This window comes from Amphichorda felina (assembly GCF_050947745.1).
Source record: "Amphichorda felina strain 45539 chromosome Unknown scaffold_9, whole genome shotgun sequence".
NCBI classification, from domain to species: Eukaryota; Fungi; Ascomycota; class Sordariomycetes; order Hypocreales; family Bionectriaceae; genus Amphichorda; species Amphichorda felina.
In genome coordinates this window covers 743,794-771,112 of record NW_028145041.1, presented here as the reverse complement: position 1 = coordinate 771,112, position 27,319 = coordinate 743,794, and the positions used below count along the sequence as shown (strand labels likewise).

The following is a 27,319-nucleotide window of genomic DNA, read 5'->3' as shown; positions in this document are numbered from 1 at the left end:
AGGCCGGAATATCCTCGGCACGAGCAACATGTCTCGTGTGTGCCTGGGGTACTCTGTACGACGGACGAAACCCCCACATGTGCACCCCTTGATCTCAGTCCTGCACCTCTTCTTAAGCCTAATTAGGTATCATTGTCCACCAGCCGTTTGTTCTCCCCATCTAAGCTTTTTTGAAGGGAAATCGCTATGATAACTAGAGCGAATGAAACTATCTAGGGCTTAGAGGGTAGAGCCCAACCCGAATTTAGGCATATTTATATGGTCGTTTTTTATATTTTTTCTATACCTTAATGTTGAAATACTATGTATGTAGCGTATGCAGTGAAAGAAATTGGTTTTATGTCCCATTAAAGTTAGATATACGTGGTTGCTATTTACGCGTGTGCGCTTGGTGGCGCGCGTGCACCGAGTCGTGCCCAAAAAAAATAAAAACTTCACCGATTGCCCCTCCATGTCATTTTCATCTTCCGCCCCAGGCCACCGTGAATTTGTGATCATTCATTTCCAATCCGAAAGCCCAGCAATCAGCCAGCATGCGTTACGTCCTCGTCTCTGGTGGTGTCATTTCCGGTAGGAATCCACGTCCTGGATCCTTCATTCAGTAGTCGCTAATGCCTCCTCCAGGCGTCGGAAAGGGCATCATTGCCTCGTCCACCGGCCTTGTATGATCCCATGAATCTTCTGGCCCATGATCCGTTGTCGTGCTAGATTCTGACCCTTCACCTGTAGTTGCTCAAGACGCTCGGTGTCCGTCTCAGCTGCATTAAAGTATGTGCCCATGATTTGTCCTAGTTTTCTTAAAATGGCACACATCTAACATGTTGGACCAGATCGATCCGTAAGTCACCATCTTTAAAATCTAAACTCCAATTGTCACCCAACCACCATTTGCACACCCAACGCTCTCACGCGCTCGACTACTGTTCCATCCCTGAACCCAGCGCCCGTTGCACTTTTTTGCCTTTTCAAGCTGCTGAGACGTCCCTAGTTATGTCAGTGTCGATGCTGGCCTGATGGCCCCCGCCGAACACGGCGAGTGCTTCGTCCTGTCCTCTGGCCATGAAGTGAGTATCCATCTACTCCTGTACCTCCACAATATTGACTCCCAATAGGTGGATTTGGACCTGGGCAACTATGAGAGGGTATGTACCTTTTATTTATAATCTATGTGAAACGTCCCCTAACACTATAACAGTACCTGTCAGTTTCCCTAACTGGCGATAACAACATCACCACCGGCAAGATCTACACCGAAGTCCTCCAGAAGGAGAGGCGAGGAGGATACCTTGGTGTCACGGTGCAGATTGTACCGCATGTCGTCGACGCTATCAAGGAGTGGATCAAGCGTGTAGCCCGGATCCCTGTCGATGGCTCGAACGAGGAGCCTGATGTTTGCATCATTGAGCTTGGGTAGGTGTCCCTCGTTACGTCGCTGGAGCCAATGCTGACTTTTCACAGAGGAACCGTGGGTGATATCGAGAACGTACGCTATCACCGACCCTCATCCTTTGCTACTGGCAAGATTTTTTTTTTTTTGCTAACATGGGAATAGATGCCTTTCATCGAGGCTTTGACTCAACGTGAGTCCCAAGTGTCATTTTCTCAATGTCATTGACTAACCCTGTTTACAGTGCGCCATGAGGCTGGGCCCTCGAACTTCCTTAACATCCACGTTTCATACGTCCCTACAGTCCACGGAGAGCAGAAGACCAAGCCGACACAGCATGCCGTCAAGACGGTTCGCAGCCACGGTCTCATTCCTGACCTGGTATGTATAAGGATTCTGCTCAAACTAACATTTCAGATCCGCTAATCAGTCCAAGATTGCCTGCCGTTGTGAGAAGCCTCTGGCCGATTCGACGATCAACAAAATCGCCCTTCACTGCCAAGTTGAGGTGGACCAGGTCGTCGTCGTCCGTGATATGCCGACCATCTACCAGGTCCCCCTCCTTCTCAGCGAGCAGAACCTCGTTCCCCTGCTTCGCCACAAGCTCAACCTGGATGCGCTCTCGATCCCGCCGGAGCTTGTTTCTAGCGGTAAGGAGCTCTACGAGTCGTGGAAGACTGTCACGACACAGTCCTTCGAGACCACCATCGATATCGTTCTGGTTGGCAAGTACGTGCGGTGCCACGATGCCTACCTGTCTGTTGAGAAGTCCCTCGAGCATTCATCGATGCGTCTGCGCCGGAAGCTGAACCTGCAATGGATTGACTCGGAGCACCTCGAGCCTAAGACCAAGACGGACGAGCCCGAGAAGTACCGGGAGGCTTGGGATACGCTCAAGGCTGCCTCTGGTATCAGTAAGGGATCCCCATGCACGCCGTAGTGCTGGCCAACGCGCTAACCAGTCGTCTTAGTTGTTCCTGGTGGATTCGGAGTGCGCGGTGTGGAGGGCATGATGCTGGCGGCCAAGTGGGCGCGGGAGAATAGCACTCCCTTCCTCGGAGTATGTGAACCTCTGAAAGTCCACGATTTTGTTTCAATCACAGCTGACAAAGATCGCAGGTGTGCCTCGGTTTCCAAGTCGCCGTCATCCAGTTTGCCCGGGATGTTCTCTCGCTTTCGGGTGCCGATTCGGAGGAGTTCGACGCTGTCGCCAAGGACCGCGTCATCATCCACATGCCCGACATCGACCGTCACAACATGGGCGGCACGATGCGCCTCGGCCTCCACAAGACCATCTTCCAGTCAGGCACCGAGTGGTCGAAGCTCCGCACTCTGTACTACGGAGCTGAGGTCATTGAGGAGAGGCATCGCCACCGTTATGAGGTCAACCCCGAGTATGTTGACCGTCTGATGGATGCGGGCCTGAACTTTGTCGGCAAGGACACCAAGGGTGACCGTATGGGTGTGTTCGAGCTCAAGGACCATCCTTACTACGTTGGTACGTTTGCAAACCGTACTCTTGTTCTACAGATCCCGATGGCTAACAGTGTCAATAGGAACCCAGTTCCATGCCGAGTACCAGTCGCGTGTGCTTGACCCTAGCGTAAGTTCTTGTTGATCACCTGATAGACGAAGTGGGTGCTAACATTGACTGCGCAGAAACCCTACCTTGGATTTGTGGCCGCGAGCGCCGGGATCCTGGATCAAGTGCTGAAGGAGCACCAAGAGGGCGGGGCGTCGCATCTCGTGAATGGCGTCAAGGGCGGACATATCTTCTGATTTGATTTGATTTGATGCGCAACGAAAATAGACAATGAGACCCACATGATGGATTTAATGTCGAAATGCCTTGGGTTTTGGTATGGCTGGTAGACTTCAAAATAGACATGCACCTGGCGCCTGGGTTTGCCTTTTTCTCAATGTCCCTTGACCACATCATCTGTCCCTGGTAGGCACGCGTCATCTCCGTCCGCCCCACTACGCTATGTGTGGGCGGCGCCTACTTTCCGTTTTAGGCAATTGTGATGATTTCACTGGACGAGTGAGTGGATTCGAGTCCATAACCAATCAGTGACACTACTGATAGTAGTCCTACAGTCAGGCTATTCATGAAAACTTCAATAACGCTCTGATCACCCCATAAATTACTTGGTATAATTATAAATAGGGTGCTCCATACTCCGTAGCACTATTCGCATATTGAAAAAATGCTAGTAGTCACACATTAGGATCTACCATTCTGACCCACTCCTTTTGCTCATGTACCGGTGAGAAAATAGTACGCAAAAGAACGCGCAATGCCTGAGACTACTCCAGCTAATTGAAGCAATTGTGATATCTGCTGGTATAATCGTACTCGTAGGGGCTAACCCATCCAGACCTTATACCCTGCCCCTACGACCGCCGCCGCCGCTTCAAATACCTATTCTATGTACTTGTTGCCTCGATATATATATAAGGCCATTATTATAAGAATAATCTCGTGGCTACTTATCTTCAATTGCAATGCGTACTGTTTGATTCCCCGACCATCGCTATAATTCGTACTGGGTACTTTAAAAAGCGTTCATGAAGTGCGATTGAGATTAGATCTTGATATGCGAATATGCGATTAGCTATAAATAATGTACCTAATATATATCTTCATTGTTCACTTCTTTGCGTCTTTTTGGCTCCCCGATTCGAAAGACGGCGGTTTTTGTTGTGTTTTTTTTTTTGAAAAAAATAAAAAATAAAGAAACAAGAGTAAATTTGTATTCAACCGGGCAGATATCCGTATATGTGACTACTATTGCTACTAACTAATCACAACGAAGCACGAATCAAGTATTCGTGCCTGTTATTTCCATCATACTAAAGATAGGTAGATTAAATTTAGCCTTGGAAGACGCAGGCTATTTCGTCTGTTGAGAGGTCTCGCATTTGAATTATGCACCGAAACAATGAGCCATGATTATCGGGGGTTCGTCGTCTGTATCGCCTTGTATAATCCAATACCCATATGTGCCAGTACTCTCGCTCCCAACCCCAGTACCTCGGGGAGGCGGCTTAGGGTAATGGTTATATATGGGAAGGGGCGGCGCGGGGACAAACCCACCATCAAAGTTGCGCCAGAACTCGGAAGTCTGAAATGCGAATTCTATTCCGTTGGCGCCTCGTTCCGGTGGGAACAGCTTGCGGAACGCACTGCGAGACAGTGACACAATGAATAGCTCTAAGCCAGATTTGTGCCTCGCGAACTCGTCGAAAATAGTCAGCATGGGCTTGAAATCGACACTCTCCGTTACAAGGCCATCTTTTTTGTCTGTTTTAAGCGCCAAGTGCGGGCGGGAGAGATTGGGAAGGTTAGAGGAGAGTATGGACACAATCGTTCTCAGGTGCTCTCCGTCCACGGCCAGACTTGGTTCCCGGCCTTCTCGCATGTCTTCTCGCAGCCTCAGCGGCCAGACGATCTCCACAGAAGAGATGTCGCGCAAGCGTTGGGGTAGAAGCAGCTTTGGAAGGTTGAGGAGCAGAGCTTCGCCAGAAATATGTATCGTGTTTGTCCGATATAGAACCTCAATGCCCTCCACATAGCTGATGGATCGCACAATGTATTAGCCAAGGGGCCCATCAAAGAATAGCCCGGCATGGACGGCTGCGACACTCACGCTTGGCGGCAAGAAAGGAGCCATCCCATGGCACCAATCCAGCACTTGAATGGGATCTCCCCTGGCCAGGAAGGGCAGCATTGCCCCCGGCCAAACCGACAAAAGTCCCCTCCGGGCTCATTTCGCCCGTGTTCCAACGAGCCGTTGATGTCTCTCCAACTCCTACGGTGACCAGGCGGGAGGCGATGGCACACAGAGCCCCACCATTGCCAGCGCTTGGGCAATCTCGTGTTGCAAACTACTGTAGGCGGGAATCGATCGTCGATAATATTCATCCCATTATGCGCGTGAGTCCGGCGCAGCTCGGGGCCCCCGGGGACGACAGGGTGGCCATAGGAGAGGTCCATGTGAACAGTGCGGCCTCCAAAGGCCAAGGTGAGTATCTCGCGTCTTATCTCAGGAGGGAGCTTTTCGAAAAAGGGAGAGCCTGGTGTCAGGGCAACCGTAGAGCATGACGGCGTCAAGACATGGGGCCGGGGGTCCAGCAGCTGAGGGATAGAGTCTTCACCTCTGTATTTACCAAGCTTGGCTTCGAGCCAAATCCGTAGCTTTTTTTTCATGGTTGGAAAGCTCCTAGGATGATGTGACTAAAGGAGGTGTGGATGGCAGAGAACTCGGAGAGGGTGAGGGGCGGGCGAGGGGCGAGCTCTTATTAAATGCTACGACGGCCTGTCTTACAGTCATTATTCTCAATCTGCACTGTGTTGGTTGGTTTTGGACTTGTTCACTTCCACTATCTGAGATGGTGGGAGCTCTATATTACTGATGTACTCCTTTCATTCATGAACTACGCGTACATTAATCTTCATTCAAAGTGGAAATCCCGTCGCTAGCACACTTCTAGCACAAACATCATCACTAGTCGCGGTTGTATTACTTCAGGGGTGTCCAAATCAGGAAGATTGCTTGAAAATTTAATGGTTCTATAGGATATTCACTATCACACTACATACCCCTAACCTGTCGATGTTGGCGACCTGGTTGTGATCGTAGTCTGGGATCCTTTCACGCTAATACAGGAGTAATACTTAGGCCAGAGGTTGTGGCACTCTTCTCCCATAGCCGGATTCCATTTGTAGAATTGCCTTGATAAGAGTTAATAGTTAATATTTATCTGTTCCATAATGAGATTGCATTGAGATGGCATGGGGTACTTACTCGACAGTTATTCCAGCATCTTCAGCTATTTGGTAGCAAAGGTCACCGGGCTGCATAAAATAGAATCTCTGACAGTTGGAGGCCATGTCCTCTCGGATTGGAGTAGGAGTCGAGATGGCGCCGCTGGTTGTGGTTGGTGTTGGTATCTGCGTTGGAGTACTGGTAGGTAGCGAGGTGCTCGCTGGAGGACCATTGGGATCAACTGCAACACAGAGATAGTAGTTTGGCTTTAGTCCGTCGCATTCTGACCCGAGGGCTTGGTTCCAGGTAAGAAGATTCTCCATGGTGATCTTGCTTGCGGAGGCAATAGACTCGCATGTGTCCTCGCCCCCTACCAACCAGTAGCTAATGCAGTTGGCCAAGATCCCAGACTGAGTTAACCTTTCTTGGCCAAGCTTTGTCAGAGTTGGAGCTCCATCAGTTCTAGTTGCTGGAGCATCTTCTTTACCAACGCAGTGTCATGTGTACATGTTGATATTAGGGCAACTCTTTCCTACAGAGGGATTCCACGAGATCAAATCGCCGAGACTGAAGAGGCCAAATATGCTGACAACATTATCGCACGTATCACCAACTGTGGCATAGTACCAGGGCCGACATTCGCTAGGGCTGCCACCAGGAATTGTGCCGGGCTTTTTGGTGACGGTCGGAGGCGGAGGACTCTGACCCTTGGGAACGTACTCGACATAGCGCTAGTCATGGCTAGGGGCCATTGCAATCCTTTTCTAGGACTGGGTTCCACTTGAAAAGCCCTTTCTCGGCAATGTATTAGTGAACTTCGAGAATATCCTTGCAATTCTCATACGCCTCAACCTAATGGAAATGCTCACACCCGCCCGGCATGGGACCATGAGAGGGAACAGGAGAAAAGCTCTAATTATTGATGAGGTGACGGCGTAGGAGGAGGCGTAAATTGACGGCTTCGAACCCAGCCATCCAATCCAAGTTGGAATAATCTTTCGGACGATTATGGAGATAAAAGTATCAGCGTATAAGCTGGAGCAGCTCTAGTGAAGCTCGCGATTCCAAGAATGCTTGTACGGAGTAAAGCCAGACCCGGCATCGAAGACGGGCCCTGAGGCCGAGTTCAAGAATAAATACCCCAGAATCTTGAATCATAATTGCAGTTGAACCAAGCGTCTCAACGCATATAGTTAGAAAGATTAGATGACATGTTTGTAGGTACGTAGTAGTGCAACACCTCCAGCGCCGTCATGTAGCGAGTTGTGCATTTTCACCCCTAGTTGAGCCCGGGATGCAGAAAATTGTTAATGAGACCAATCTACCCTTCATCTTTAGTAGCATATCTGAAACCCAGCTCAGTTTCTCAAACATCCCCTGGGATAACTCCTCCGATACGAATACACCGTCCAATACAGCTCCCAAGCGAGCTAGATCGGCTCTGTCCGCCAACCTGTTCTCTCGAAGCTTTACGTTCTCCTTCTCAGTCTGTTTGTATTTAGAATTGATAATTGTGTAGTTTCTCTCCAATTGTGTTTGACTCATACATCCGGATGCACGGGCTCGTGTTTGCGATGAGGAGCTTGACGTCGTTGGCACTGAGGTGGCTGTCGAAATGGATCTTTCGTACTGAGACCGCCCCCATGGTTTATCTCGAGATATTTTAGAGTGCAGAGATTCTGAACCTGAATTTGATATCGTGACTTCAGGAATGCTGCCGAAGCCCAGTGGACTTGGGACCTGGAAGACTGGCGTCCTCGGGATCATCATCATCCGGAACGTAATACCTCGCCTGGATGTCCACATCCTCCCCAAAAATTGCCCTTAGCTCAGCAAAAAGCTGGTCGTTAAAGGAATCCCAGCCCTCATCGGCTCTTGGCTCTTCTCTTCCAGGATGATTCCACATTGGCGGTAAGTCGGATCCGACTTCGTCTTCTCCAGCCCTCTTGTACGGGATAAAGAGGAAGACCCGTGGCTTGCTTGAACCTTCAAAGATTCGTTCAGGTTCCATTAAGATATTGAGGCCAGACTCATGTTCTAGGGTGAACGGTTTGTACCGCCTATGGAGAGTTTCCAGCGCATGTGTCGAGAAGAAAGCCCGCTGTTCATCAAAAGGGAACCCGTTCGTGACCGGCCGGTCCAATTCAAATCCAGGTATATACCACTCCGCTGCAGCCTCCAAGTTCGACTCGCCATTGGATGACTCCATGTCGGACCCATCGTCCTCCCTAAAATCCTCAAATTGCTCTGGGTGGAACACAGGTGCCTCCCATATATGGTTTTCCCATGCTCCCCTTTTAGACACAACGATGATTGAAGTACAGCCAAGAAGATGGGGAATGGCGAGAGACTCCGATTTGTCTCCGAAGCTGATCATCTTCGGGATGTTAGCCCCAAGGGGAGAGGAACAATGCTCGCACTGATCGCAGGCTCGATCTCCACATTCGACTTTGGGTAAATTGATATCGATGAGACTAATATGTACATGTGTATGTTCTTCTAAAAGTATACTTCGCGAATAGTTCCTAAAAACTGCAGTGAGCCCGTATGAGTTGCAATGCGACAAACTGCGAGGACAACTGGCGGGCGTCAATTGGTAGGACTTTGTAGGAGATACCGCCTTGTGGGCGGCTGTACGCAGGAAGAGATGGGCTATTGTCGAGCTTCTGCTCGAAAATGGCGCTGGATTTAATGATAGCACCTGTCAAGGAAACCACACTGGCATGGCTCCTTGTTCCCTGGTGGTCCAAGGTGCTAACTTTCCTTGGGAGGAAACAGATGAGCTCCAAAGACATATGGACTATCTTTCTAATTCTATGCGGGGAAAGAGTGTCGACCCGGTGGCTCCCCCATACGGCGCCGAGGACAACCCTCTTGTTAGGCTTACTTTGAAGGTAAAAAGAAATAAAGCCGCAGCACAAGATACACCCGAGCAGACCAAGTCTTGAATTTAATTTATCATGGTAGTCCTACCCCGGTTATGGCCATTACAACTTGGGGTTTGGTGGAGTGGTTTTAATTCGCGGGCACATAAACATTGCTTACATGTGGGTAAGAAGATGTAAAATACAACATATTACCCATATAGCTACGTACTATCAAGTCAATCATTAACTTACCTGTATATTGAGCTCCAAATTGAATACCTGGTACCCTACCCATATTTTAATCCTTTGTTGACTCTAACGACAAAGCGTACCCACCACAAGGGGCCGGGCCCCATTCTTCATGGCAATATAAAGAACATTCAATGTTAAACAAAGTTATTGTTCGGGTTGTTCCCATCGTTTTTCTACCCAAGCCATAATAATTATAAAGCCTCTGATGCATCATCATTGCTCAAGGGGCTACTCAGACCGCCTTCTTGCTTTCTCCCCATTCCCAAAATGTTCCGTGTCTTCTCCAGTGGCCTCGGCCCGATCCGTCAAACGTCCTCTGGAACGTCCACACTAGGTTTCAACTTTACTGGTTTATTCTCTGTATTTCCCCGCACTGCCCGCAAGGGTTCCTCAAGAAAGCCTCAAATTTCTCTTTCCTGGAGTCTAAACTGGCTTAGGCAGCCAAATACCTGGCCCTATCCACCTGGAGGAAAGCCGCCATGTCAGCCCAGCATCACCAATATTTTCTTCGTCTTTCCCTTTGCTAGTATCCTACTATTTTACTACATCCATTCAGCAGCCACAGAAGCTCAAGAAGACAATTTCTGGTCTAATCGCCCTAAAGACGTAGAAAAGGGGGAAACCCGCAGCAGCTCGGTGCCTACAATGCCCGATGGCTTTGTTCCTATCAGCTACGCCGTACACTCGCTGATGAAGGCTATCGGCGTCCAAGCCTCTCCTCTCTGGTGCCAGCAGCTCATCTTGAGTGACCTTCCAGAAGAATTTTTGATTGTTCGGTACGGGAGCACATATCTGTGCTGCAAAGCACTGGTCGACGGCATGAACTGGGACCAGTGGTGGCATCGATGGTACGCTTATATTCCTGACTCCGTCTAGACGAAGCAGACTCCTCAATCCAAATATTGCATGACGATGCAATTTTCCCTAGTTTTGTTTTAGTTGACTTTTGTATATAGATTTGACAAAGACCCCCAGCGTGCGTAGAGTGGGTATCTTTAAGATGTATTCAGACAGCACTATCTCATAATTGGAGCGGTTGATGGATAGCAATTACATGTAAATAAACTTGAGTAACAATATTATGAGCTTCCAAAGTGCATATAGTGCTACGTTCTGAGATTATTCTGCATCACTCCACGCATGTACACTTTACCTTCTGCCTACCCTGTAGCCGGGATTCAACCTCCTGGGGTGGACCATGTGGGTGGGTTGCTGGGTACCCGCTTTATCACGCCGTTCAGGTCGCGGCTAAACCCGTGGCCGACCAACGAGTCGCGCACTGGTGGGAGCTTCCCCCTGTCCCAACAGCTGTGCATTGCCTCGTCGCTTTGTTTCCTAACCTCGACCTCGACCTCGACCTCGATCCTGAACGTAACGAACCAAACATACGGCGTCACCATACATCTGCTGTGAAGCGCAACCCATTCGCACACTGAGAGACTGCGGGGCGCACTGCCAGAGAATGTTCTGAACCCCCCAACTTCGCGCTGGACCATGCTGGACGATACCAATCCCTAGGATGAGCCTAGATCCTTTGTTGCCCACCGCTCCTGCGAGGGTGAAGGCACTCCTCCTGCCCTTGGGCCAGATCGCGACCGATAGATTCGCCTCGTTTGTCGACCGACTGCAGAGCGAGCATGTCGTCCACCTCCGCGACATCACCGCTGATGGGCGGCCGAATCGAAGTAAGCCTCGAGAAGAGCTCTAAGAGCTGTGGTCTGATAGTGCAACGGCGCGCGCGTACTGACAGACACCTGCAGACATGTTTTCTCCCCTGGCCTACCCCGATGGTGCCATGCTCTACGACCTCATAACCCACGTTCCTCCGCCGTCGCATCTCGCCCTGACCCCTTTCGACTTGTATCGAGAACCGTTGGCCGTCGTTGCGCTGGCCGATGGTAGGGAGCTGGGAGACGCCACCTTCAGTAAAAGGAACTCCGCGAACGGGACGGGGTCGACTAATGTCGAGAAGAATATCCGGTCTCTGTACCAGGAGCTCGAGGATCTGCGCGACCAGTATCCTAAAGCCCTGGTGCACCAGGTGCTGATCTTCGACTATGTCCCTCCGACCACGGGCATAATCCCCATACCCGAAGGCATCGTTGTTATTCCCCCGACGGCATCATCACTGCGAACCACAATGAAGACAGTCATGTGCGATATTTCCTCAGTCTTGCTGGCTGAGATGACCACCTTGGCAAAATCCTTCGAGGCAATGACCTCCATCGACTCCCCTGTGCACTACTCTGGCGCAAAACACATGAACGGGACATCCTGGTCCCCGGGTGAGGGAAACACAAATGGGATGGCCAGGAGAAACTCGCAGTTCTCTCTACCCCATCATCAAACCAACGGACGATCCTCATCCGCTGGAGTCACTGATAGGGGTCATGTGCGCATGTCCATGCCTGTCGTCCCATCACGGCCACATGCCGCCTCAAGCAGCTCTACCCCTGGCCGGCCGTCGACGCCAATCAAGAGTGGCCTATCGAATCATGCCCTTGGACCAGAAGGGGTGCAGAGCGACCCAAACAGCGGGCCGCCTACCCCTGACCAGAACAATTCCCGGCCGGAAAGCGCCCAAGGACCTCGTGACCTGGCATCCAACAGGGTCTCCGTGCAAGGATTTGGCCCTGGTGGAGCTAGCGACAAATGGCGGATACGGGGCAAAGGGAGAGTGTCTGTCGTCCTTGGGTCCATGTACCTTCAAGCTGGTCGGTGGAGTGACTCTCTGAAGGAGCTTGTAGATGGTGCTACATCGGCGAAATCACTGAACGACCACCTATGGCACGGCAAGGCACTGGAGCTAATCCTCATGAACCTATTCCTCCTCGGCTGGTCTGGCTTGGAGTTTCAGGTTCCCCAAGTCTGCCTCCCCACACAGGATGCGCCGAGTCGGTCGTCGTGGCCGAAATCAGATCCCCAGCCGGCACCTACTAATCAGCCGAAACACCTCCGAAATCTCCAGCTTGTCCTCCCCGAGCTCCTTGATCGCATTATCAACCTGTACTCTCGGAAGAGGGCTGAATCTGAGAAGCTCCCCACTTTACCGTTCGCCGAGGCTACTATCCGATTCTGCAAAATATTGGCTGCACTGCACATTTGTGGTGGTGAACTCAACCAACGGTCGCTTGAAATGATTGTCTCTGGGAAGCTGCCGGAAAAGGAGCTCACATCATCTCCTCGGTTGAATATTGTCCCAACAAGACATCATATTGCCAACCTTTTGTTCGACGCATTCCCTTCATCGCCAGGGTTCTCTGCCGAGTTCCTTACAACCGTCGACCGCGCTTCCATACTGAGCGGGATCGCCTCGGTACTTGGGCAGCTGGGGTACCGTCGCAAAAAGGCCATGGTCATACGGGAGCTCGTATCTGTGCTTATCACTGGCCTGGTAGAAGCTCGGACTCGGGGAGCTGCTGATGCTGGAGTGCATCCTGCGGCGGGCCTGGTATCTCTACCACCAGGCGTCGACTCTCGAAACGGAGTTGCCCTAGACCTCGGCGAAGGTGACATTGAGCATGGTATAGAGGCTTTCCTGGGGCTGCTATGTGACTCCTATGGGACAGTCAGCCTGGACAGGAAGAAGAATACGACACACGAGTCGCTAGATGTCAAAGACTCCGACGAAGCTATCATCTCCAGGATTTACTCGCAATCTGCAGCCAGATTCTTCGGTTTCAAGGGGATCAAGCTGAATATTTTGCGGGCCTGCATCAACTTTTCAGAGGCCCTCCCTGACTTCAACGGCGCCCTCAACTTCTCCAGTGACCTGCTTCGGACGGCAGGAGCAGGCATCGCCCCGGGCCCATACAGGGAGGACTTATCGCCCATGATCTTTGCAGATGAGCAGTCACGGTTGGCCACTAACATTTCGCGGACTTGGGTCCTTGCCCAGCAACTAGGTCTTCGTCACACGGCGGCAGAGTACTGGGACGAGTTCCTTGTTCGAGGCATCAAGTTGGAGCCACTGTCAAACACTCGGACTCCTATTCCTCATGCTCACAGCGCATTGCCTGGGGCGATGGCTGGACGTGCGTCGCAAGATGTCGACCCTTTTATCTACAACCCATTCCTTAAGAAGCCTGACGAAGTGGTCGAGCACTTCTTAGTAGCCGAAGAACCCGCCACCTTCAGGGTCACCATGCAGAACACTTTCGATATGGAGGTCGACATCGAGTCCATGCATCTGGAGACTGCTGGTGCCGCCTTCGAGCCATTTCCAGAAGCAGCAAGGCTCGGCCCGAATCGCACGCAACTTGTCAGATTGAGTGGCAAGCCGAAAGAGCGAGGGGAGATCAAGGTCACTGGTGTCATTGTCAGGGTTCGGGGGTGCCGCGAAAGGAGGTTCCCCATCTTCTCCAAATCCTGGCGTCCAGTGCGAGATCTGAAGATCAAAGAAACGGGTTTACAAGCGCTTGAAAAAGGAGCCGAGCCCATCAAGCGAATGAGCCCACCACTGGAGACAGATACACTCAACCTTACAGCCATTGAAGCACAGCCTCTGTTGACCGTCACGTCGACATCGCTTCCTCAATCGTCCATTATGGTATTGGAGGGAGAGAGACGGGTGTTTTCCGTCACTCTACGAAACCAATCATCGACGCCCGTGGATTTCATGCTCTTTACATTCAAAGACTCAACGCAGGCGCCACTCAAGGCAGCGTTGAGTAGCCGAGACGCAACGCCCGCTGAAATGCACGAATACGAACTCATATTGATGAAGAAGCAAGCACTGCGACTGCCAAATGGCAATCGGAAGCGCTATATAGCCGCTGGCGGGGAAGCCACGTTTGACTTTGAGATCTTGGGTAAGCCGGGCCTTACAAGCGCGACTATCCAGGTCGATTATACCCATCTGGGTGTCCCCCGAGAAGAGGTCACAGAGCAGTTCTACACGCGGCAGGTTTCGTTGGATTTGACTGTGACCGTCAATGCTAGTGTAGAACTAGTTCGGGCAGACATATTGCCCGTGGACGGGCCGGTCCCTCGGCCTTTCTTGGATGATATTGACACCTCTATATCACGAGACGCTGACGACTACTGCTTGCTGTCACTGGATCTCCGGAATTCCTGGCCGAGCCAGATGGCTATTCACCTCCAGGGCGACGACGGCATTGTGGTAGACGAGAACATCCTGCCGGGCAACACGAATCGTGTGTTGATGCCCGTGAAAAGGGTTTTCCTAGAGGGTCCGTATGCATCTATACCGAGTCTAAACCCCGCCCAGGATAGGCAATTCGTTGTGAGCTCGACCAAAATTACACCGGACATGGAGCGTGCCAACCGCGAAGCTTTCTGGTACCGGGAAAAAATCCTTGGTAGCCTCAAGGGAACATGGACTACCACTTCGACGCCGAAACGGAGCGGAACATTTGAGCTAAGAAATCTCCGCCTAACGCCACGGATGGTGGAGGCTGTCAAGATAGATGAGGTTGGGATTGATATTTCGGTGGAAAATACCGGAGGGGATTCCACGGCGGAGCAAACGGGATACGTCGATGAGTTCCTCCAGGTCAGAGTCCACGTCACCAACAGAACCAGCAAGCCTATATCACCCATCGTCCGACTGATGCCAGCCCTCTGCCACCGGTCGCTCACTGTGGCCCTGGACTACATTCGGAAGCTGGGGTGGAACGGCACCCTGCAGCACGTCCTGCCGAAACTTCAGGGCCGGGCAAGTGCTGACTTTGTCATCGGCATGACTCCGCTATGCAGGGGCGAGTTTGAGTTCACAGCAACAGTGGAGGAGATCCAGGTTTGGGAGGATCCCGATGCAGCAGACAAGGATAAGAGAGAGAGCCAGGGTGGACGCGCGCGATCGGATACCCAAACTATGATAGATGCGGCGTTGGGGGTTCAAGAGCGACGGGTTTGGCATTCACGACAGCCATTCGTGCTAACGGTGAAGGATAGGGAGTGACGACTTTATGGGTTTTGTATGAATACCCACGATGGGAGCTTATACACAGATATGAGACCAGGTACATTATAAACGTTCTGCGCGAGCGTTCATATTTTCTCAATACTTCACACACGGCCTCGTCAGAAATGCCAACAGCTCCTGGAAATGGGCTACACGTGAAGCCATTCCAAGATCAAACGTTGTTCCCTCATATAAAGTCAACCGACGCAATGCACTCCGTGCCTAATGGACCCCTAAAATAACAGAACATACGCATTGATAGAGCATTTGAACAGCCACCCCTCCGCCTGATGATGCTTCGCTCCCACGATCCCCAGATTATCGATATCCGCTCCAGCCATTTCAAAATTCTTGCTCCTCGTGGAAGAACATACTGAAGCTGATGATGGTCCCGTAGATCAACAGTCCACCGACTATAGACATGATCATGGCCTCAACCTGGATGAGGCCGGAATGCGCAAGAACGACGGGGAGGGCTGCGACGAAGTTAGCATACACTTATCCTCGCGCCAGCGCAACAATGAAACCAAAGCATCTTTCCGGGGAGGAATTATACGCACCCATGCCCATGACAACAAAGAAGCCCGTGAAGAAGCGGCCCAGGTCGAGGACGGCGGCGCCAGCGCTCTCGACAAAGTCGTCCGGGTTGGCGCAGCGGCTGCAGATCCAGTTGGGGACGGGGGCGAGGATGTAGGTGCCGACGACGAGGAGCGGGTAGTATGCCTTGTAGAGCGCGCAGGAGAGGATAACGAGGAGGAAGCCGACAGCGAGGACGAAGGAGAGGGCGATGATGGTCTTGAGGCCGGCGGTGGGCATGGCGGGCGGGCAGACTCTCCGAAGAGAGGTTCGAATGGATTCGATCTAGACGGTGTCTTGCGGTGCTAATTCTCCCCTGCTGGACTTGTTGGGGATGCGCTTGTAGGGTGGGCTGCGGAGGGGGGGCCTCGTTCTCGGGTCGGTCGTGTCGTCGGAGGCGCGGGTGGATGCGATGATGCAGCTGACTGGAGATGAGTTGGAGCTGTCGCAACGTGCTGGCAAGGCACAGCGAGGTACGTACCTGCGTTAGCCAACACCGCGCTGGAGCCGACATTAACCCGACACTGAGTGACAATCAGGAAAGCGGTGAAGCAGGGAGCTCCCCACTGCCATGGCTGGCCAATCAGAGACAGGCTGTTTTGCCCAGCCAGAAAAAAAAACGTCGAGGTGATGGAGAAAAACTGGCCCCGCCAAAAAGTAAACCATCTTTTCTTCATCCCGACTACAAGTGAGCAGCATCTTTTGCACTTCTCCCATTGACCTTGCATTTTACGGTTCCCTAGGGAGAGCCAATTGCAAAGATGGCTTCCGACGAGATTATCTGGCAGATTATCAATCAGCAATTCTGCGCGTTCAAGTTAAAGTAAGCCCATCGGTCCAAAAGCTACGGCCATGTCGCATGCTAACGAAAACCAGAACAGAGAAGAAGCAGAACTTCTGCCGCAACGAGTACAATGTCACGGGCCTCTGCAACCGGCAGTCATGCCCGCTCGCCAACTCGCGCTATGCCACCATCCGCCAGCACCCGACCAAGGCGACCCTCTACCTGTACATCAAGACGGCGGAGCGGGCGCACATGCCCTCCAAGATGTGGGAGAAGATCAAGCTGTCCAACAACTACACCAAGGCCCTGGAGCAGATTGACGAGCGGCTCATTTACTGGCCCAACTTCATGATTCACAAGTGCAAGCAGCGCCTGACGCGCCTGACGCAGGTGCAGATCCGCATGCGCAAGATCGCCGCTGAGGAGGAGCGGCTGGGCGAGAAGCTCGTGCCCCGCATGGCGCCCAAGATCCGGCACCGCGAGGCGGCGAGGGAGCGCAAGGCGGAGCGGGCGGCCAAGCTGGAGAAGACCATCGAGAGGGAGCTGCTGGAGCGGCTCAGGCAGGGCGCCTACGGTGACCAGCCGCTCAACGTCAGCGAGGATATCTGGAAGAAGGTCCTCAACGCCATGGAGCGGGAGGGCGCGGGCATGAGGGACGAGGACATGGACGAGGGCATCGAGACGGATGAGGAGGAGGAGTTCGAGAGCGATGCGGAGAGCGACCCCGAGAAGGTGGTGCAGTACGTCTCCGACATCGAGGAGAGCGATGAGGACCTCAACGATCTCGAGGACTGGCTCGGCAGCGATGAGGAGGATGTCGAGGAGGAGGATGAGGACAGTGAGGAGGAGACGGAGAAGAGCAAGGCCGGCCTGAAGCGCAAGAGAGGCCGGGCGGTCAAGATGAGCAAGAAGGAGCCGAAGAACAAGAAGGTCAAGGAGAAGCTGCCGGCGCTGACCAACGACCTCGATTGGTAATGCAGGCGGAGTGTTTGGGATCTCTGGAACGCATTCTCGGAGCATATTCTCGAGTTCATACTTGTTTCACTAGGGCATGGATGACTTCCGGGTGGGTGTTGTGGCGTTCGGGACTGCTCTTGCATGATGGCAGGTTGTTATATACTTAGCATGCTGGATGTCTCATATACTATGTAAACCAAATGAAGCTTAATGTTTGGGAGAGATGCGAATTTGAATGCGATGTTCAACTTTCACTCGTGTGTGACCTGTACTTAGGATCAAGGCATAATCGACTTGGTGTCTATGGAGTAGTATTAGTATTAACCATATCATCGATACAGGCCATTTCAAGGTGTCTTCATGACGTTAATGCATCATGCTGGTAACTCCACAACCCCGAACCCGAGGCCTAAGCTGAGCACCAACTTCCCCATAGGACTTCGAAACCAATTCAGAATTTATATTCGCAAGTGTCAATAAACCATCGGCTTTCCGCAGGCTGCTTTTGCTGATCAGATTCCTAGAACAATCCCTGTTGTTCCGGGTTCATAAATAAAGACAAGACTTTGCTGAGCAAGATAAATGTTATCTTCTTCTCGCCTCGAGCAACCATATCCCGCTCCAGCGAATACCGCTACTAGTCGCCTTTCCGGAGAACAGTGACCGAACTGGATTGCTCAGCCGCCGTAGCTCGGACACATGCCTCAGACATAACGAGGGCCATCCTCCCAAACGTCGTCTGTTTTGTCTTCACGGCCCCGCTCCCAACGCCGCGCTTCTCGACTTGACGAAACTGCCCAGGTTCGGGATTAGGGGGGCCGCAACTGAGATGACCTCGAATGCTACAGACATTAATTTCAGGACTATAGTCTTTGTCGCCCCAAGGGTCGGGGTCAGGCCTTCGGAGCCATTAAGGTTGTTAATGGTGCGATCCGCTCCATACTTCAGCAGCAGCTTTGCCATCCACATGTCTCCCCCCTTTGGTGGCCCCTTCGGGTAAGTATATCAACCAACAGAGGGCCGACCTCTGTTCACAGTCTAGGAGATTGGGGTCTTCTCCTTTTCAAGAATAGTCTGGAGGAGCTTCTTCTAGTCTGGAGTTAATTCCACAATCAAAGCTATATCAAGACATGTATGCAGTAGGGCCGTGCTACCAAACATCTGGTGTAGGTCAACTTTGTGCTCAGCCACAATGTATAGAGCTATGCCTGCAGCAGAGCGAACAGCATCGATGAGTGGGAAGCGGCCCTTTTCGCAGACAGCAGTTGGGTCGGCGCCATGGCCCATGAGCATCGCAACGATTTCAAGACTCTTACTTTTCATAGCGTCGTGCATCGCGGTCAATTCTCCGAATGGCGATGCTCTAACATCAGCGCCTTGTTCGAGCAGAACCCTGGCCAGCTCGACGTTGGCTTTGGACGCAGCCTTTTGCAGTGCCGTCTTGCCCAAATCTGGACACTCAGCGTTGATATCGGCGCCGTTCTGCGCCAGATACTCGGCAACCTTGGGATCCTCCGTCTGCAAGAGCGGCGTAGTGCCCGAATGGTTCGCCGCGTTGACGTCGAGACCATTTTCCACAAGGTACCGCATCATGTCGATAACCTTGATGGCCGCACTCAACAGCGTCTCTCCAAGTTCATCTCTGATGTTAAGATCAGCTCCATGGGCAATAGGGAGGTCCACGACGTCCAATGAACTCGAAGCCACCGCCCAAAACAAGGCTGTCCGCCCCTTGTGTCTGACAGAATTGGTATCTACTCTATGGTCAAGAAGCACCTTGACCGCTTCCTTGTTTCCCACCTCCGCGAAGGAGCACAGAACCTCGCATCCGACCGTTCTTCCAGAGCCCACGAGAACGGTGAAGGTGAGATCGGCTCCGTAATCGATGAGAAGACTGACACACCCGAGGTGAGCTGGCTTCGGTTTCCTCTGACGGTGACCCTCAGAGATGTGCATGATGGCCGCACCCAACTTCATGGGCTCGAAGTTTGTTCCATGTTCCAGTAGCAGCCTGAGGTGGTTGGGATGTGGCTGAGTTGCCGCTTCGACAAGAGCTCCGAAGTCAGGGGTGGGGTCGGCGCCTCTATCTAGCAGGAGTCTAGCCATGGCAGGGTCTTCTAACTTGACTGCGAGCTTAAGGGGGGCCGCCTGCAAGGGGGCTTTGATTAGGCCGCCATAGTCAAGAAGCTTCCTGACGAATTCGACGGGTTGGCGACATTTAATTGCCGTGAGCATGGGGGGGTTGCAGTTGTTGTCACGACCCATCACAGCAGATCCGCCCTTGGTAGCAAGAGCGAGAGCCATCTCATATCGGCCATGCCGCACAGCCGTGCAGAGTGGGCTATGTTGGTTCGTATCTAGGCCACCGGCGGCAACTATGGAATCTCATAGAGGCTTTATGGAGATAAGGATTTTGAAAGTTGAGTCGTGTCCATCCCGGACTGCCCTAGTGAGAGTGATGGTTTGAGGGTGCTAGGGACAAAGGCGGCCATCTGGCGCATAGTCCTAGGGTTGCCATTGTCGAGAGCCAACCGTATTGCTTGTGGTTTAGCATACTTAGCATCATAACAGTAAAGAATGGGGGTCGCGATCATGAAGCATTTGGCATGTCCGGGTCAATGAGTTGACAGATGACAAGCCCTCCGCGATATCGAGGGAGGCCGTAGCACAAGCCACGACCTTGACGAGCTCAGGCGGTAGCTGTGAGAAGGACATGTCCAGGACCCTGAGGCAGAATATATTCGAGGAACATCGTATTAGGTAGATTGTCGAATAGAAGAAGGGAGAACTAACACCTCCTAGAGATCAAGATTAAGCAAAGCTACCACGATAATCCGCCATATTAGTTTCCTTGGCACCCCATTTATCATCAGTTAATACCAGTATCTCAATATCTTACCCTATGCTAAGACGGGCGTTGGATCTTTTTGGCGCTACTCGTACTCGTGGTATACATCGTATCTTGGTTCGATTCCAACGATCCGAGCACCGGGCATGCCTTCGCACCAAAGCAAGGTGTGTGGATCAAACGGAGCGTTCGCCACACGCTGGGGGCAAGATTGTTCGCTGTCAAGTCCATGTTGGTGGATGCGTGTCCTTTCGATCTCCTTGCCAAAGGATACGTTACCCGGGGCGTGACGATTCCAGACGTAGATGACAGAGGTGAATACTACTATCAGTGGAGGAGTGGCTACGACGAGGCCGCGCGGCGAGTCAATGTGCAATTGGTGAGTAGGTTGAGGTTCGTCAGTGAAGGTTCGTCATGGTGACCCAGCCACACCCGCAAGTACCCGCAGCAGCCCCTGCACCAGCCCTGTAGCAGCTGCAGCACCCCACCATTGCGCCAGGCCAAGTGGAAGTACCTCCCAGGCCTCACATGTTCGCCTCAGTGGCTCCAACGCCTCGTACATTACAAGTACAGGTGACCACCTCAACCACCCTCCCTCCCCAAAGCCTTTTACCGTCTGACCTCGCAACCGTCATCTTCTGCCTTCTCCTCATACTTGAGCCAGTCTGACCTGGCACCCTGCCATCGTGGCATCGCCGGGCCGAACCATCTCAACCAGCACCCCATCCACCGCGATGACTTCATCATCCCCATCCGGTGCCCATGACACCCCGCCTCGCCCCTCGTCTCCATCCAACAGCTTCTACGCCATGAGCGACGACGAGGAGGGCGAGTATGACACTATCACCCACTCCCGCAGCGGCACGGCTGTCAAGCTCCTCTTTTCCAAGAGCAAGGTCAGTCTAGACCACGAATCCCGCGATCCGAATCCTGCACGTATCCGTACTGACACTCGCTTAAGGTCTATATCCACCCCACGCCATCCTCCAAGGATAACATCCCTGGATATATTGCCCTATTGCAGCAGAAGCCATCCAAGAACCGCCGGGCCACGCCTTCGTCACCCCACGAGATCAACTCGATAGCTTCAGCCGACCTGTTATTGGCATGGATACCAGAGTCGTCCCTCGGGGACTCCGAGAGCATCTATGTCAAGGTCGACCTCTGCGACGGGGACTCGCCCCCCAAACAATCATATCTCGTCCCTCCTCCTCCAACCGTGACAACCAGCAGTGGCGCCGCCGGTATCTACTCCTTTGCTATTCCCGTCAGCGCCATCTACTCCCTCCAAGTTCGGCCCCCAAGTCTCGGTTGGTGGTTCGGCTCCGTCATCATCAACTCGAGGGCCGGCGACAGCTTCCCCGCACTCTTCTTCCACGACAATGAGTGCCAGAGTACCATTCTGCACAGGAAGAAGCTGGCCCGTGACACATTTGACCCCTTTGGCAAAAGCGGGGAGATGTTTTGGGGAGGCGACGAGGTCGTCCGGTGGCTGCGCCGCTATGTCAAGATCGAGAGGTCCGGTGCCGAGCCCAACATCTACCTCATTGAGCCCAGTAAGGAGGATTTGGAGGCTTTTGGCAACAAATTAACCTCGTCCAATGCTTCCCGTGTCGGTCGCCAGGACAGTTCCAGTGGAGTCCAGAGGCGCAATGGAGGCGGCAGCCGGGATGCCCAGATGGACCCTTTCGTCAAGTTTGTCAAAGAGACTGGCTGGAATATAATGAACCAATTCAGCAAAGTGACTACCTTCACCAGGAGAGCGGCCCAGGACTTTGCCGAGAACCCCAACTTGCCCCCGCAAGTCAAGAGATTGTTGAGGACACCTGAGGTCCAGACTCTGCAGGATGAGTTCGACAGCGCCCGCATATACCTCGCCAGGTGGGCGATGGGTATTGCGGAGCAGAGCGAACGGGACAGACGACGTCGCACTTGGACCGCCAGGGATGTGATGGAGCTTGAGGACACGGATGTCGGCGAATTTGAGCTCCTAGAAGGAAGCAGTTCCCTGTCCATGGAAGACCGGAGAAAGCCGGTGACCATGAAGGAGTGGAAGACCTTCTTCGACCCCGAAACCGGACGGCTGTCTGTAACAATTGACGAAGTCAAGGACCGCGTCTTCCACGGAGGTCTCGATCCTGAAGACGGAGTTCGCAAGGAGGCGTGGCTGTTCCTCCTCGGCGTCCATGAGTGGTATAGCACAGCAGACGAGAGGAAGGCTCAAATTGCCTCGCTGAGAGATCATTACTATAAGCTCAAGTTGTCGTGGTGGGAGCGCTTAGACGGCGAGGGAGGCGAGGGCGAGACTGGTGAATGGTGGCGAGAGCAAAGGGGACGCATAGGTGAGTCCTTCCACCCCAGGGTCGAGCCTCGAATGCTAACCATGTTACAGAAAAGGATGTCCATCGCACAGATCGCAATGTACCAATCTTCCAAGGAGATGATACGCCTCACCCGGACCCCAACTCGCCATTCGCCGACGTCGGCACCAACGTACACCTCGAACAGTTGAAAGAGATGCTCCTCACTTACAACGAGTACAACAAGGACCTTGGCTACGTTCAAGGGATGTCGGACCTTCTGGCTCCCGTATATGCCGTCATCCAGGACGATGCGATTGCCTTCTGGGCATTCCAGAAGTTCATGGAGCGGATGGAGCGCAACTTCCTGCGTGATCAGTCAGGCATGCGTAGCCAGCTACTCACGCTCGACCAGCTCGTTCACTTCATGGACCCGAAGCTTTGGGACCACCTACAGAGCGCTGACAGCACAAACTTCTTCTTCTTCTTCCGGATGATCCTTGTCTGGTACAAGCGAGAGTTCCAGTGGATGGATATTTTGAGGCTCTGGGAGGCGCTGTGGACCGATTACCTGAGCGCAAACTTCCACCTCTTCATCGCGCTGGCCATCCTGGAGAAGCACCGAGATGTCATCATGACCCATCTCAAGGCCTTTGACGAGGTATTGAAATATAGTACGTGTGTCCTACTCTATTCGCTCAACAGGTTTACTCACACAAAGTAGTCAACGAACTTAGCAACACGATGGATCTAGACTCCACCCTCATAAAGGCGGAAGCGCTCTTCCGCCGCTACCAGAGACTAGTCGAAGCAGTAGACAAGAAGCAGAACTTCCCGGGCCCTAGAAAGATCCAAGACCAATCACCACCGTCAACGTCAGCAGCCGGTACAGGAGCTTCGAGCGCCAGTCCACAGGGGCGGCCTGGAAACTCCCCGTCCGCGAGGAACAATGGTAAGGGCAAGGCTACGGAGGAGACGCCGAGAGTCATAACCCCAGAACTACGGAAGTTGCTCAGCCGGAAGGTCGAGGTGCTTCCGCGAACAACCGTAGCTCAGAAGGGTGATGGGATGCCGGCGAGGAAATAAACGAGTCCAGTAATAATGTTGGAGTCTGGGTGTGCCATGAGCTACGGGTATCTGCATAATTCTGTTGTTGGGACAATACATCCAAGGAGTTCTTTTGTTTTACTGGACGGGAATACGTGGAGTTTACAGGCGGCATTAGTTCTCACATCATCTCCGTAATGTAACATGTTCTTACGAAGCACCCCCAATGACTTGAATTGAACAGATGGTATCCAGATATAACGCCATGCTCTACAGGAAGAAAAGCAACGCCAAAACGCAGGCATGTGGCAGCGTCCTTCCAGCTTCCAGCCCTCCTCGCACCCACAGATCTTTTATCGATATCCCCTGGGGCCGCTGGGGAGACCGGTCCGCCTCCCTACGGCTGGCCGCCCTCCTGCATTGTAATCATCGCCACTGCTCGACCATGGGGCATTGGCGTACGAGCCGCCACCGCCTCCTCCGGCCCCTCCCCTCCCAGTATCGTACGACCCTCCAGGCGCAAACCGGTCTTCGTAGTTCCCACCACCGCCACCACCGCCACCACCGGGAGTGCTGCTACTCGAAGGAGGCGGCTGGAAGGGCGTCTGCGCGCCCTGGTTCGGGCTCGTCGTCCTCGCGCCCCGCAGACGCTGCCGCAGGCGGTCCTGCGCCGACGCACCGCCCGAGGGTGTCGTCTCCCGCGAGCTCCCCTGGTAGCTAGACCCGGCTCTCTGGCCAGAGCCCGGGCGGTCGTCCATGCCACTACCGGGTCGCTGCATCATGCCCCTGCCGCCGCCGGCGCGTAGACTCGCCGGCACCGCGGGCTGCTGCTGCTGCTGTGCGCCGCCGTTGTCCCACAGGCTGCTCAGGCCGCCGCCCTGCTGCTGCTGCTGTTGCTGCTGCTGCTGGGCCTGCGGATGGTGGGCCCCCGGGGTGAGACGTCCGCCCTGGTGGCCGCCGGCCTGGGCGTAGAGGGGTTGGATGGCGGGCTGGGCGGGGGCCTTGGGGTCCGGGGGCAGCCAGGGCGGGAAGGGGCGGCCCTTTTCGGTGTAGTAGTTGCGGAGGACGCGGCAGACGTGGGTGTCGTCGTCGGTGTCACCGTCGGCCTCGGAGGAGAGGAGGGTGGAGCGGAGGTTAGAGATTTGGGACGAGGTCTTGGTGAGGAGATTGGAGTACCAGGACGTCATGGCGGGTGGTTGGAGGGGGCGGGACGTCCTGATTCTTCGTTCGGGGGGTTTTTTTGGGTTGGCGTCGGTTGGACAGTCGAAAAGAGTTCGATCGTGCTCGTTCTACTGAAAAGGTGCGTGCCGGTTGCGGGGTTTCGAGGATTTGGAGGAGGTCAGCATTGGAGGTGTCGGAAAGTGGGAGTCGATGGACACCTGAGAGCTCGAGACAGTGACGTGGGGTTGGTGGTTTGACCTGCCGGGAGCTGGACAAATCAGGCTTAGCGACGAGGGGGCCTCACAATTTACGAAGGGGCTTTATTTATGCTCAGAGCTCCGTTCCCGCTCCTCCACGCTTGCTCTTGCCCATCTACCCGGGTGTACGCCTGTTGACCTTCTAATTTCTATTTTCTCTATCTCCTGAACTCCGCTCAAACCTATCCATCATTCCTCTTCAACTCCGAGATGCGCCATCATCCCTTCAAAGGTCGAATTGGGTGAGCCCATGGAACGACCCCAGAAAATGGCTCCCAGCCACCCAGGAAGTCCAATGCGTATCCCGCACTCACCAGCTTGGACCCTTTGTATCGGATCATGAACCAGTCGAAGTGCGGGATCAGGCCCGTGATGGACTCGACCACCCAGTGTATCCATCCCTTCCAGCTGCCGTCGCGAGCTGACTGGCGCGTCTGCGTCGCCGAGAAGTCAAACACCTGCTGCATGTTCTCTCGCCTCGCCTCCTGATACGCCTGGAAGACCTGCTCCAGAGCTTCCACCTTGGGTGCGCCAGAGCTGTCGAGAAGCAGCCTGCGGAGGCCGTTGGTGAGCACCGCCACGTCCTGGATGCCCGAGTTGAGGCCCCAGCCGGCATTGGGCGTGACCTTGTGCACCGCGTCGCCCATGAGGACGATTCTGTTCCAGCTCCAGTGGTCAAGGACGCCCTCGTCGAGGTTCGACATGCCCGCGCTGTATCTGGTGGACCATATATCCCTAAACTTCAGCCCAGGGCCGATGTGGAGATCTGCCAGCTGCTCGGCATACGCTTCCTGATCGCTCTCGGTATAGTCCATCCTCTCCTGCGTGGGCTTGTCGAGAAGACCAAACAGGAAGAACCACCCTCGATCACGGCCAGTGAGGAACATGGAAGATATCCCCATATCTGAGTGGCAGTCCAGATGGTCGCCTGGGCTCAGACCTGGAGGGATCGGCACCGTTCCCCACATGCACTTGTAATAGGCAGTGTACGGTTTCTCGGGGTTCACAGCCGTGTTCGGCGAGGCGTCCAGAGCGAGCTTCCTCATGAAACCCCGCGTCTTGCTATATACACCATCGGCGCCTACGACGATGCTGCCCTCGAACGTGCTGCCGTCGGCGCACGTGACCTGAACGCCGTCGGGACGGGTCTCGATGTTCACGACCTTCTTGTTGACCAGAACCTTGGCGCGAACCTCCTGGGGCAGGTTATCGTACAGGATCTTGAGAACATCTTGTCGGTGGAACGTCATCGGTCGCTGTCCGAGACTATCCTCGGGAGTCAACATTTCGCGCAGCCCGCAATGCAGAAAGGGGTTCCTACCTCTGGTCGAATGCGGTGAACGGACGCACGTCCTTACGTGTCTTTCCTCCATAGCTCACAAGCAGAGCGCGCTCATGCTCGGCAGATGCCCGCCTCGCCTGATCCTCGAGACCGAGCTGGTGAAAGATTCGCAACGAGGCCGGGTTCAGCACAATGCTGGCGCCAGCATCCGGAGCGCAGGTATCCCTGGCTTCGAGGACGATGAAGTCGATGCCTGCCAGGGCGAAGCTATGGGCCGCCGTAAGGCCTACCGGCCCGCCCCCGACAATGACGGCTCGGAACTGCTCTCGGCTTTTCATGGCGGAACTATTCCTCTGGGATGGTCAAAGTGCTATGATGAATGCTTCTTTTGTGGAGCAAGACAATAACGGGGTTGAAGCCCGTGTGTGAGTTGGCGCTCGAGTCGTTGAGTACTCGAGCAAGCAGTTGAGTTGAGTTGAAGCTGGGGAAAGGTTCAAGTTCAAGCCTGATTCCCCCGACGTCTTGATCAAATGATCCCACAGGCGCTAGCTCCATTTTTTCCATTTACCTGTTCAATCGCTCTTACAACCCACAGCCTCTCAAGGCCCGTGATTCTTGGCATACGCCAGCGCGAAAAAAAAAAAAAAAAACCACCGAAACCGACACTAAGCGGGAGATCTCCCGGTGTTGTTCCCTGCCACCGGGCGGCCCCGGGCTACCGACAGTAACCGCCTAGGATCCACCGTTCACAAATCATCACATGAAATATTCGCCTTGTACATCAATGACCTGGTTATTTAGACGCGGAAGTATATAATATTCCATTGTTCCCTCTGTGGGATGTAAACCAAAATGACACCGCCGAACCTGCATAACCCCAAACAAGCCCCGCACGGCATCTCGAGT

General features: G+C 53.4%; 8 protein-coding genes across 8 annotated transcripts; 4 read left to right on the top strand and 4 right to left on the bottom strand.

Moving 5' to 3' along the window:
* Nucleotides 1-533: 533 nt before the first annotated feature.
* On the top strand, nucleotides 534-3,166 carry URA7 (UTP-ammonia ligase; the record flags this gene model as incomplete). The annotated part of the gene is made up of 15 exons (XM_083198153.1): nucleotides 534-570; nucleotides 625-662; nucleotides 730-768; nucleotides 831-838; nucleotides 989-1,064; nucleotides 1,113-1,142; nucleotides 1,196-1,410; nucleotides 1,459-1,483; nucleotides 1,553-1,580; nucleotides 1,632-1,768; nucleotides 1,818-2,301; nucleotides 2,359-2,447; nucleotides 2,507-2,885; nucleotides 2,944-2,990; nucleotides 3,047-3,166. 15 exons carry the CDS (start codon nucleotides 534-536, stop codon nucleotides 3,164-3,166), a joined length of 1,752 nt encoding a protein of 583 aa, XP_083045888.1.
* A 7,628-nt stretch (nucleotides 3,167-10,794) lies between these two features.
* ACO1O0_008791 (trafficking protein particle complex II-specific subunit 120) lies at nucleotides 10,795-15,198 on the top strand (the record flags this gene model as incomplete). Its single annotated transcript, XM_083198152.1, has 2 exons — nucleotides 10,795-10,960; nucleotides 11,036-15,198. The coding sequence occupies 2 exons, from the start codon at nucleotides 10,795-10,797 to the stop codon at nucleotides 15,196-15,198; spliced, it is 4,329 nt and encodes a 1,442-aa protein (XP_083045887.1).
* A 345-nt stretch (nucleotides 15,199-15,543) lies between these two features.
* Nucleotides 15,544-16,017, bottom strand: VPS55 (vacuolar protein sorting 55; the record flags this gene model as incomplete). Its single annotated transcript, XM_083198151.1, has 2 exons — nucleotides 15,544-15,677; nucleotides 15,762-16,017. 2 exons carry the CDS (start codon nucleotides 16,015-16,017, stop codon nucleotides 15,544-15,546), a joined length of 390 nt encoding a protein of 129 aa, XP_083045886.1.
* A 521-nt stretch (nucleotides 16,018-16,538) lies between these two features.
* On the top strand, nucleotides 16,539-17,536 carry mak16 (ribosome biosynthesis protein MAK16; the record flags this gene model as incomplete). The annotated part of the gene is made up of 2 exons (XM_083198150.1): nucleotides 16,539-16,600; nucleotides 16,654-17,536. The coding sequence occupies 2 exons, from the start codon at nucleotides 16,539-16,541 to the stop codon at nucleotides 17,534-17,536; spliced, it is 945 nt and encodes a 314-aa protein (XP_083045885.1).
* Nucleotides 17,537-18,607: 1,071 nt separating this feature from the next.
* On the bottom strand, nucleotides 18,608-19,822 carry ACO1O0_008788 (ankyrin repeat domain-containing protein; the record flags this gene model as incomplete). The annotated part of the gene is made up of 1 exon (XM_083198149.1): nucleotides 18,608-19,822. The coding sequence occupies one exon, from the start codon at nucleotides 19,820-19,822 to the stop codon at nucleotides 18,608-18,610; it is 1,215 nt and encodes a 404-aa protein (XP_083045884.1).
* A 1,278-nt stretch (nucleotides 19,823-21,100) lies between these two features.
* On the top strand, nucleotides 21,101-23,752 carry GYP7 (GTPase-activating protein GYP7; the record flags this gene model as incomplete). The annotated part of the gene is made up of 4 exons (XM_083198148.1): nucleotides 21,101-21,262; nucleotides 21,328-22,708; nucleotides 22,759-23,340; nucleotides 23,391-23,752. 4 exons carry the CDS (start codon nucleotides 21,101-21,103, stop codon nucleotides 23,750-23,752), a joined length of 2,487 nt encoding a protein of 828 aa, XP_083045883.1.
* A 314-nt stretch (nucleotides 23,753-24,066) lies between these two features.
* On the bottom strand, nucleotides 24,067-24,900 carry ACO1O0_008786 (Sec1-binding region of Mso1-domain-containing protein; the record flags this gene model as incomplete). Its single annotated transcript, XM_083198147.1, has 1 exon — nucleotides 24,067-24,900. One exon carries the CDS (start codon nucleotides 24,898-24,900, stop codon nucleotides 24,067-24,069), a length of 834 nt encoding a protein of 277 aa, XP_083045882.1.
* A 449-nt stretch (nucleotides 24,901-25,349) lies between these two features.
* ACO1O0_008785 (FAD-dependent oxidoreductase) lies at nucleotides 25,350-26,751 on the bottom strand (the record flags this gene model as incomplete). Its single annotated transcript, XM_083198146.1, has 2 exons — nucleotides 25,350-26,397; nucleotides 26,453-26,751. 2 exons carry the CDS (start codon nucleotides 26,749-26,751, stop codon nucleotides 25,350-25,352), a joined length of 1,347 nt encoding a protein of 448 aa, XP_083045881.1.
* Nucleotides 26,752-27,319: the final 568 nt, after the last annotated feature.